The 12,485-nt window shown below is 31.4% G+C and overlaps 1 protein-coding gene across 1 annotated transcript in view; it reads right to left on the bottom strand.

The window, feature by feature from the left end:
- Positions 1-1,257: 1,257 nt before the first annotated feature.
- The window catches only part of Alg10 (alpha-1,2-glucosyltransferase Alg10), a 32,829-nt gene continuing 21,601 nt past the window's right edge, over positions 1,258-12,485 (bottom strand). The window contains exon 4 of the mRNA XM_035361612.2: positions 1,258-2,629. Coding sequence (XP_035217503.1) covers positions 1,802-2,629 — 828 coding nt within the window. The 3' untranslated portion in view covers positions 1,258-1,801. The remainder of the gene's footprint in view (positions 2,630-12,485) is intronic.

Genomic DNA, 12,485 nt, shown 5'->3' with positions numbered 1-12,485 from the left:
AAATATGAGGTGCACATTTACATGTTATAGCAATCCTATATACAAAATTTCAACGTTCTGAGGTTCTCATTTTTGAGTTATGCGAGATACATGCGTACGTACAGTACGTACAGATACCACGAAAAATTCTCTTCAGAATTCATTTTAAAGCAGTTATATATATATATATTGAGGAAAATTGGCTTTTATTCTATTCTTACATACAGATGTCACGCAAAAATATCGTGAAATTGCATTCGATAGCGGTCAAAATGGATATTTTTATTGAAATATGTTGCCTGAAACCTTTTGCGATTACAATACTTCCTTTTTACTTTGTACAAGGAAGTAAAAAAGCAAATTCCAAAATTTCCAGAAAATTACCCTCTCCAGTCAAGTTCACAAAAAGAGAAGCAATAGGGTGAATCCATTCAACTGAGTTAAAAATAGAATTGGAATGTTGAAAAAAAAAAAAAAAAAAAAAAAAAAAAAGAACCTTAGAGACTCTGTGAGACTGCATTTCTCCAGCTGCAGGTTGAGCATTTTCTGGACTTTATTTATCTTTTGGATAATTTTAGCAAAACTAAATGCATTTTACTAAAACTTGCTAACTCCATTAACAGTTTTAATTTCAGTCCAACTTTTAAGAGTTTAAAAACTTTACCTGATACCTTCATTTCTTTGATTTATGTAGGATTGTGAAAAAAGATTGAGAATGAAGTTATTTTTAACATGCATGTTATACAGCAGGAGGAAAAAAGGAAGGAGGTGGGGGGAAACCATGATGGAAGGGAAAAAAAGTGCAAAAATCTGTTACCAAGTATATGAAATGTTGCAAAAAGCATCGGGCAATGATGTTTTATCACAATAGCAGTTCAGTATCTCAAATAATTTAATGAATGCCCTGTTTTGTTTGCAAAGAACAAATGTTAATACAAATGACACTATGATAACACAGCCACTGTCATTGCTGTAGATGGGTTCCAAATAGCAGTTCATCCAAATGTTACGGCAAATCTCATTATGGCATTCATCATTTTGCATGATCATCTGCAAAGCAAACAGGTTGAGCCTAGTTTAAAGCACTCAGTGATGACTATTTCAAAAAAGAAAAAAAAACTAACACAGACTCTGCGAAATACATTTCAAGTTTAATGAACTCAATTTCATTATTTTTTGAATAATTCTCATATATTTCCTTCAAAAAAGGTGGAGGCTGGTATATCTCTCAAATTGCTTTGCCTTAAACAATTAATCTAACCTAAACAAAAAAGGTGGTATGAATATGTTGCAATTATTTATTATTTATTTATTTATTTTCATTACATAAATGAAGTATTTAGCAAATAGAACACAAAATATGTTTTCTCTTTTGATGCAGTTTCCCTCAAAATACATAGAGATCTTCCACAAAACCTCTACTAATTTAAGGTGGAATTTTGCCCAATTTTACATTTGTCAGTAACATGTTTCTCTTACATACATCCTTCATAATCTGTTTCGTTTTACAAGAACACTGTTCTAAAAACTATTACCTAAAATTATTTCCATGCATACTTACAAAATATTCTAAATATATGATTTGTAGACGGAAAAAAGGTACACAGCCACAAAACATCAAATACAGTAAATGAGTTGAATACCATTTTAAGGAAACAGCTATAATAAGTTTATCCTTTTAAATTATAAAATTAAAGTACATTCAAGTAGTTGGCTATGTTTTTCAAAAAAAAAAAAAAAAAAACAAGACTTGTCAAATGAATTTTTTTTTTTTTTTTTTAAATCAGTATATAAAAATTTTGTAAAGAAGTTAGCACATGCTTTACCACATAAACCTCTGAACTTCTTCACTGTCATGCCACATGAATGCCTTAAACAGAAATAAATATAGCACCAAATAATTAACAAAAGCATACACAAGAAATTCCAGGTAAGGTTGCCACTTTGTTTCAGTTTTTATGTGAATCCTCAGCATGATATATGGAATTATGAAGTATCTAAGTTCCAATAACTTTTGGGGTATGGTTGATATGATAACACAGAAGGCAAGAATTAATTTAGAATAAACATTTTTCTCTTGTACAGAACAAAATACAGACCAACAGCTATAAATGTATATTGGTACCAATAATAGAGATAATAATATATTTCTTCCTAATAACCTTCTCCATATATAGAATGTAAGGTGACGATTATCTGCCAAAAGATATTGATGAATATGTGACATAAAAATAATACAAAATGAAAAAGCTATAAACATTAATGTCACACATAGTTTATGACTATTTACAAATAAAACAAATTCTTTGGTTTTATACCATGAAATTAAGTACGGAGATGCAAAAAATAGGCAAAATAACAAAAAGTATAATATTTGTGGCAAGTTTAAACAAACTTGATGAGCACCTTTATCACCTAATGCAACTGAGCCATTAATGGAAACAAAAAGTACAAAACCTACACCAACAGCAAAATAACCTAAATTTACTTCAACCATCTGCATAAGTAATTCCTTCCAGTGATCTTTCCAAAATGGTTGAGATATTTTTATAAGTTCAGGAAATGTCAAATCAGACATTTCTTTGTCTTTTTTCATAAGAGCTTCACTGAAAAGTAGCATTAAAATATGCAGTGTTTCATCTACAGCCAGCTGGAATGAGAGAGAAAAATGAATAAGTTAGTTTCCCACAAAAATAAATAAATAAATAAAATAAGTATAAACATGGATTAAATACTGCTGTGTATTAACATTAAATATGCCTAAAAAATTATCAAATTTTATTAATCGTTCTTCATTTTACTTTCCGAAATATAAAACTGATGTTTTCAATTAAAAAATATAATAAACAAAAACAGAAAAAATCTTTAAAAATGTAAGTAAAGAAACACAGCAACAAAGATATACAATCTTACAGTTTTATTTCATGTAATATTAAAAGGGTTCTACCAATAAAATTAATTATTTAGACTTAAGTATAATTAAAAGTATAAGCTTGCATTTTTACATTTCATGTTTCAGTGATAATTTTAATAGAAGCATGTAAAGCTAACGATGTTTATTTTAGTATTAAAAAGAACTTTCCTTTTTACAGTAAAAAAAGTTCTTTGCATTCTTAAATTAAAATTTTGACAAAGACAGAATAGTACATGATGTAGCTAGAAGATGTGTTTGCAGTCACAGCTTGTGCCATACTTTATTCTCAATAAAACATTTTTGAAGCAGGCAACATATAAAGATAAATCAGCACAAGCATGCACCTGATCTTCATCTATTGCCTTTGTATTTTTCATATTTTTATTGCATATTTGAAGTTAAGAAGAGAAATGCAGTAGAGAAAATCAGCAGCACAAAAGAAGCTGAGAATTGCAAAAATTCAACATGAAAGTTATTAGTTAAGAATAATACAAGATATGGTTTTACTTTATTCCTACAGATTAATCAATGTTTTGATTTACAAATTTTAATTATTATTGGCTGAAGCATTGGCATTTTGCATTATGTATGTACATGCATTATGAGCATTACACAGTAATCATATGGCAAAGAATGCATTTAAAATGACACAGTTTAGGAAGATTATAAGCTTGCTACTACTTTTAAGCTAGAAAAAGGAAATAATCAAATTAAAAAGGAAACTTAAGGGCTATAGTAAATTAAATTTAGAATTGTATCTTACATATTAGTAATGAATAAGCTTTATATTCCTAAATATTATAATTGCCTCTGCTCTTCTCCTAATAAAAAGGGACCGATAAAATAATAATAATAAAAAGGTAATTCAGAAGTCAAACAACAAAAATCAGCATTATTTTCAAAATTTTCAAAATGTCCATTTGCGATTTTGTAGCAGAAAATGGTGGTTTGGTAAAACCATCGAAACTAGTCCTGTGAAAATTTTGAAAATAACGCTGATTTTTGTTGTTTGACTTCTGAATTAGTATTTGTTCGGCGTGTCATTGTGTCTTAATAAAAAGGTATCTAATATAAGTTTTTACTGTCATAAATAATTGCAAAACAAGTAAATCTTTTTTATGTGCTTATCAAGAGATTACAAAATTCTACTTTGAAGACATTTTATTTGAAAGCGTTACCTGCTAAAAAACATTTTCAGGGTTCGTACACATTTCTGCACATGGAAATCAAGTACTTTTAAGGACCATCAATGAAAAAAATTAAGGACCTATGAGCAAACCAAAACTGAATAAATTCAATTAAAAATATTATCTGTACCTGAATTTTTGTAATACCATCCTAAAAATAAATAGATCCCTAAATAGTATGTACTACTACTAAACATGAATTAATTAACATAGTTATTAATAAGTTCAAGAATAAAATAAACTTTAAGCAATTTATCAAGTAGCATTAAATATCTTACACTTATAATAGTTGGACATATTATTTGAAAGAAGATAAGTGACATTTACGTTTTACTAACAGCTTTATGTTGATTTCCCACCCCCCTCATTTTGTCAAATACTTGGTCAGTCTAGAGGTTTAGTAAATAGCAGGTAGATTTTGTGTCAAACAGCATAGGTTAAAATGAGAACTAAGATCATAATCAGCATGATTCATAACCCAAAAGACTGAATGTTGTCACCGCTGCTGCTTGTCTAGAAAGAGACCTGCTGATTAGAATAAACCTGAAAGGCCTGATCTAGGCACTGTCCTCAAGTGTTGAAAGTTATTCAGGCTCTATTTGATGCAGTTAGTGTCGTAGGTTCGTGTAGAGTTCCAAGGGTTATAACCCACTTAATATACTTTAAGGTTCCAATAAGCCATTAAAGCACCAGAGGTCATAAGTTATTTTGTATTATTTTAAGTCTCACTAGATGCAAAGAATAAGTTTTATTTGAATTTTTACATTTTTGTGTTTTACCTTGTGACCACAGGGAGTATTAATGAAAGGCAATAACTCGCTTTAATATGTAGAGATAATTTTTAAGGGTAAGCATTTAGTTATAAATAATTAAATTACGTAGTTTGACAACCTTAAACATTATGGATTTACATGGCTACTATTAAATTTTATTTTTAACAATATTTGTTAAAAAAGCCCCATTAAAAATCAAAATCTAATAAAATTTCACAGTTTAAAATACATGTAATTTATGACATTGATTCTTAAATGATATTAGGATAATTACACATTAAAAGCTACAAAATGTTAATGTTTTGTAACAACAACACTCAACAAAATATTTATCCATCATTTTAATTTGAAGCCTTCCCAAACATTTTGGCTAGTTTATTATCGATTTCCTTCTCTTAAAGCATCTTTTCTAACAATTAGAGATTTGTCTCAATATGCAAACTAATGCTCTTGCTAGTTTCTGTGCACTTTATCTCCTAACTTGTCAACCTCTCCACAATGTTACTTGATCTTCTAAAAGTTAAATAGTCCAAAACACCCAACAGACATGAAGCATATTATTGCTATGTCTGAAAGTAACTACACTATCAAAGATTTAAATAAGCCTCTTATTTAAAAAGAACTTGATCTGCTAAAAGTTAAATACTCCAAAACTCCCAACAGACGTGAAGCATATTATTGCTATGTCTGAAAGTAACTACAATATCAAAGGTTTAAATAAGCATCTTATTTATAATGAACTTAGAACATAAAGATATATTCTGATGCTAACAAAATCAATTACAGCTCACAGTGACGTAATTAAACAAGAACAGTCAAATTCAAACTAGAAATGTGGAATAGTGGTCAAAGATTATACAATTTAATTTTAATTTGATCTGGCTCAAAAATTCTATCATATGAAGAAATAGGAATGGAAAATTATAGTAAAGGCTGAAATAATAAACAATTGGGTAATTTACATAATAATAACTGCACATATCTTTGAAGACTAATTTTTTTTTTTTTATTTATTCATTTCTTTCTTTAACACGTTGCCTTTCCATCTCAGAATTTTTGAATTTAATTAAGGATTTCTGTTATTCTAAAGAACACTTAATGCATTTAGAGTGTATAGAAAAAGTGGCTAATTTAATTTTGTAAGTAATATGGACATTTAGAAGAAATGTGAAATATAGGTAAAGGCTGGTTACAGAGCTGATGTGGCAGAATTTTTAGAATTTTGTGACACACCGAACAACAAAATCTAAAAATGGCAAAACTTTTAGAATTTAGAGCAGGCATCGGAAGCAGAATTTAGAAAGGCACTAGGCAGCAGAATTCAGGATCCACAGAAATTGCATCAGGTGCCTATCAGGTGTATGCTATGCATATGATGCATTAAGATATATTAGATGAATCTTTTAAATTGTACGTTTTCAATTTCTTTATTTAAAAAAAAAATCTCTTTCTATAATGCCTGCCTAAGTGATAAGATTAGAAGCATTTTTGATATTTTCCATGCTTGAGTCTAGTGAAAAGCAGAGAAAATAAAGGGATGATAAACATATTGAGATTCTAGTATCCGAAGTAAAACATTCAAATATTATGTTTTCATTGCTCTTTCAGACGTTCTCCAAAAAGTAAGAAATTCATTGCAAACTTTCTGTAAAATACATCAATTACGTGTTGATACCATGGAGACATTTGTCGTTTTGTCACATATTTCTTTAATCTTCTACAATCGTGGCTCTATGAATCTTGCCTTCAAATCCTTCTAAACCTTCCAAGCTGCAATGTCTAAAATCCTAACGAAAAATTATCCCTACCAATTCTGTCATAGCAAAAAGCCAGAAATATTTTGGAAAAAAAAAAGGGGAGAAAAAAGTGTAAAATTAATTTTATAGAGAAAACTGGTGCATATTTTGTGAATTTTCTATAGAAACTGATCTTAAAATCACCAAAATGTTGATAAGTCCCCAAATTTAGAACCATTTAATAAAAGAATTCCAATCTCCAAAAGTGAAAAGTTGTTTAAAATCTCTTTATTAGAAAAAATGAATTTCGAAATGCTTATGTTTCACTTCTTGCTTAGAAACTCAAGTACCCCATCATTTATATTAGAAATAGAAATAAATTACAGTCAAAAGTCCTTAATTCGGACACCCATAATCCGGAATGATCTATAATTCGGACCTCAAAGCTACAAACTTTCTGCGCATGCGTCGCGTTGACGCATGCGCGTAAGACCTTTACCGCTGCTAATTTGCGTGTGCGCGCGCGCAAAATACGTTTACGAATGCGAATTTAATGTATAACGGACGGGATAAGCTAAGCTAAAATTATCTATTTCAGTTAATGTTGCAGATTGCGTTGTTCCTTAATCTTCGAATTGGATCCGGATCATTGTTTTTTGCAGACTGTTAGAGCAATTTTATAAAAGTAAGCTTGAACTTTCGATTATGTCAAATAGAATTTCCGATATATATTTACTAATATGTAAAGGATATACAAAGCGAAAGTATCTTTCGGAGTCCATTAAACAAAAAGTGGAATTGCTGCAAAAAATGGATAAAGTTTATCTAAACTTTAACGTTTGTTTATCTAAACTTTGTTTATCTTTAACGCCGCCGCGGCGTGCATTGAATTGGAAGTTGATCTGTCAGCACTATCCTTATCTTAAGAGCAGATGTTTTTATTTTATTTGGCTTATAATTGCTTACTCAATGTAGTATTTCATCTCGTCTTTGATATGATTTAAATCAAATGCCTCGTCATTATAATTCGCTTCCGATAGCGAAGAAAGTAACAGAGGTTATTGAAAACGAAAAAATTTCGATTGACAAATTAGTCGGTATTCTCGACACAGCAATTATAGGACTTGAACAGCGGAACTTTGTAACTGAACAAGAAATTATGTCTGTTTATAGAATTAAAGAGAATGTATTATAACATAAAAAACGAAGCAACTTAAACAACTTACATTGAAAGAAATGTTTAATAAAGTAAACAAATAAATATTAAGCTTTTTTTTTGTAAATTTTGATACCCTTTAGATCATAATTGTTCTTTATTTCGTAAATTACGGTTTCATATTTTTAATTTTATAATTTCTGCATGCCATTTTACCAGATTTAAACTGATGATCTATAATCCGGAAAAATCGATAATCCGGAATCGCCGAAGTCCCGACGAGTCCGGATTAACGACTTTTGACTGTATAACCCATGAATCCATTTTTAAAAAAAACATACCGTCTTTTTCCGAAAATAAGCCCTATCGCGATTTTCGAAAAAGAAAGTAAGACAGTGTCTTATTTTCGGAAAAAGACGGTATATGTCAGTGAAGCGCCAAAAATATTCCTCCAAAATGCTAATTCACACTCAAAATGGCAGTCGTAAAAACAGACAGAAATTTCAGATGATTAAAATTAAAGACTTTCTGCTGAGTTTGGCCAAAATTAAGGACATTTAAGGCCCAAAAATTGATTCCAAAAGCTTAAGGACTTTCAAGAATTCTTAAGGACTGTACGAACCCTGTTTTTTATATAAAATGTAACAACAAATGTTAATGCTCACGGACGAATCCTTTTAATTGTTAATTCTGGACATCAAATGATGTGTCAAGAAAGATAAATGTGTTATAAAAAGCTATTTTACAGAGATATTTCTGAATCATGTTTATATTTTACACGGAGGTGCCAATTTTCTCCACATCAACAACAAGGTCTGCCCAGATAAGACAGATGATATAAAAAACCTACTTCAAATGAGGACAGCCTGCATATACTGAAGACCTGAATCCAGTCAAACATAACTTGGATGCTCTCAGTTGATAGGCACAAAAGAGATCATCACCCTTGAATACAAATGGAATATAGTATACTTTTGCTGGTTTGTTGTGCGAAGCACAAATTAACCACTTCAGTGAGATTCAGCCCTTTGTCACATTTGTTCTGTATATTAATAAAAAAATCCATTTGTTGGTCCTTGTCTCTAGGTAGTAAAGCTTGAGTAATCTGCAATCTGTAAGGTTTCATTTGCAATTGTTTTTTTTTTTTTTTTTAAACACACCACACTGTTGTTTGCAAAAGTCCCAGTTCAAAACTTGCTTTGTTAGTTGATTTCTTTGGGCAGCACAGAAACATCGCTCTAATCTTTCCCACACTCTCGCTTCTAATGCATAGCCTCCATGTGCTTTGCTCTTACAAAGACAACCTGTTTCTTAAAACTTGTGATACTACTTTTGAATGCTTTTGTCAATTGTACTATCATTTCCAAATCATCTATGAAATGTACATTGTACCAAAATGACAGAATCCAATTTCGCATACTGCAAGATGCAAAATATATTCTCTTTCTGAGATCATTTTTTATTCTAGCAATCTTAGCGCCATCGCATCTTCTATACTCAATGCAGGCTGCACTGAAAAGAAAATATTTGAGTTTTCTTTGTTCTTAAACTTGTTCTGATAAGTCCCTGTTCAAAATTGAATTTATTACAGTTTTTAAAATACCATATATCATTCTGAATAACCCTGTATAATAATTTCTAACTTTTCCCACCTCTTTAACTTTTATCTTTCATATAGTGTTTCAAAATAAATTTTTAACAAAACTGCACATAGAAATGTTAACATAACAAGTTCAATATTAATTTTGTGAAAATACTATATATATGATGCTGTCAGATTTAAGATGAACTTATGACTATTGTTTATTTTGGAATTAATACATGTTTTCAGTTGCACAGCGATTCATTCACTAAAGATATGATTTACAAGCTCACCATACACAATCACTAAAATATTCTAAAGAACAGATATAAATGTAGCTAGTACTTTATACTGTTAGTAGAACCAACCTGGAATTTTTAAATTACCATTAACTTTTATATGATTGCTTTGCATGTTTGAAATCATTGTTTTAGACAGTTTCGTTTTCTGAATAAACAGCATTGATATCCAAATTTCTATCAAACTAAAATTATATTTGCTGTCACAATCACTTTGTAAAATTCCATTTCCTTCTTTTAATTCATCACTTTAAAGAAGTTCTCCTTTTATATCCATTTCAATAGCAAAATTATTCTTGAAATATTCTTGAGTAATGCTAGATGTATAGTTAAATTATCTACTATTATGCAGAAAATTATATTGTATTAGTAAGATTATATATATATATAAGGTGTTTCAGCAAATTGGTTACAAACTTTCAGCAGAGACAGAGTACACCTAGATGATGGAAAATCACATAGGTGATTCAGGCATGCTCGAAAAGACTTTCCTGGCATGCTAGAGACAACAAAGAGCACAAGAAAGGAAGAACATAAACAGGTTGGAGAAACATGTTTATTACGCTTAGCACAAAAGAAATCGAAAAATAAGAACAAAAATAGACAATGATCATTATCAAACAATGTGTCAGAAATTATGACCCCAGAGACTGATGATGGCCTCACATCTATGGCACATGGAAGATCTGATGCTCTGGAACACACCAGGCATGTCCTGGGCTTCCCAAGCAGCTGCCACGATATGTGCAACAAGTTTGTCACCACTTCTAATGGGGATTTTGTACACCAGTGTCTTGATTACTTCCAACAGGAAGTAGTCAAGACTGTACTGACTACTTCCAAGAGGAAGTAGTCAGTGCAAGTGAAGTTTGGCAATCTTGCTAGCCAAAGCACCGGACCAAACCTGCTGATCCCCTGTTGAAGATATGTTTCAAACATAATTTCGAACACCTCCTTTGATGATTATTGTCTCTTTTTGTTCGTATTTCTTGATTTCATTTACCCTAAGCATAATAAACATATATTCTCACCTTGTTTGTGTCCTTTTTTTCTTGTGCTCTGTGTCATCACTACCACGCAGGAAAGCATTTCTGAACATGCATTGCTATGTGTTTTTTCATCATCTAGGTATACTCTATCTGTCCTTAATCTTTATAGCTGATTTGCTGAAACACCCTGTATATATTGTTATGAAATGTCAAGGCGTGGTAAGATAGCTTCCTCCGCAAAGCAGGTTTAGGCTTGCCATAAAATGGCAAAGGTATGCAGGGTTGCAATATCTGGAAACATTTGGCGACAAAATTGGCGATATGCCATAAATGGATGGAGAACCTTCTGGAACGAGTTCTTACTGGTTTAGCCCACAATGTTCTCGAACATAAGCCCAAAGCTATATAAACCCTGCTGGTATGCGGAGAATCAGTTAGTTAGTGATAGTCAAGTTGATAGTCAGTCCAGTCAGTGAGTGCCAAGTTGATTGTCAAGTGCACCAAAAGAGTCTCTTACTGTACTGCGGTTAGTGCATTGTCAAGAGCGTATGTTGAGCTCCGGGAGCGACGGAAGCTGTACTCTGGTGTATCGTCGAGTGCATCACAAGTTGTAGTGTTGAGAGTCTTGAGAGTAAGTGAAGTTCCAGGAACGACAGAGCTGAGTCAGGAGCTGTACTCTGGTGCTTTGCAGTGAAGCTGTCTCCACCATTATAGCCTGATAACCTGAAGGCAGTGTCACTGATTGTTACAGTGTGTTTATAGTAGTTCTTCAACTACTGTAAATGAGATTTTGAAGCTGTCTTGAATAATACTGGCCAATAAAGTGTGTTTTGATAATTCATCAAGTGTCGTCATTATTCATTCCAAATCTATGAACCCGTAATGAAAGTAATAAAGGAAGGAAAAAAGGTAACAATATATATATATGCAGCGTGTTTCAGCATATATATATATACAGTCAAAAGTCGTTAATTCGGACACCCATAATCCGGAATGATCTATAATCCGGACCTCAAAGCTACAAACTTTCTGCGCATGCGTCGCGTTCACGCATGCGCACAGGCGTTTACGAGAGCGCGTAAGACCCTTACGGCTGCGAATATGTTTGTGCGCATGCGCGTTTAATGTGTAACGGAGTTATACGCTAAGCTAAAGTTATCTAATTCAGTTAATGCTGCAGATTGCGTTGTTCCTTAATCTTCGAAATGGATCCGGCTTATTATTTTTTGCAGACTGTTAAAGCAATTTTATAAAAGTAAGCTTGAACTTTCGATTATGTCAAATAGAATTTCCGATATATATTTACTACAAAGCAAAAGTATGTTTTGAAATCCGAAATCTGTTTATCAATTTCACGCTGCTCTGCGGCAGAGGGGGGGCAGAAACGTCATTATTAGATTATGATAGATTAGAAAGATTATGTCAAATAGAATTTCCGATATATATTTACTAATAATAATTATTATTTATTTATTTAATGTAATTTGTATCTACAAAGCGAAAGTATGTTTTGAAATCCGAAATCTGTTTATCAATTTCACGCGGCGGATTGGAAGTTGATCTGTCAGCACTATCCTTATCTTCAGGGCAGATGTTTTTATTTTATTTGGTTTATAATTCCGTACTAAGTGTAGTATTTCATTTCGATGTACTCCGTCTTTGATATGATTTAAATCAAGTTCCTCGTCATTATAATTCGCTTCCGATAGTGAAGAAAGTGACCCAGAGGTTATTGAAAACGAAAACATTTCGATTGACAAATTAGTCGGTATTCTCAACACAGCAATTATAGGACTTGAACAGCGGAACTTTGTAACTAAACAAGAAATTATGTCTGTTTAATAGAATTAAAGAGAAAGTATTATCACAT

Source organism: Stegodyphus dumicola, chromosome 3 (assembly GCF_044657685.1).
Source record: "Stegodyphus dumicola isolate Sdum_Otavi_A_Nest chromosome 3, ASM4465768v1".
Taxonomy (NCBI): Eukaryota; Metazoa; Arthropoda; class Arachnida; order Araneae; family Eresidae; genus Stegodyphus; species Stegodyphus dumicola.
Note: the sequence above shows the minus strand (reverse complement) of the source record. Positions and strands in the feature narration are given on the sequence as shown.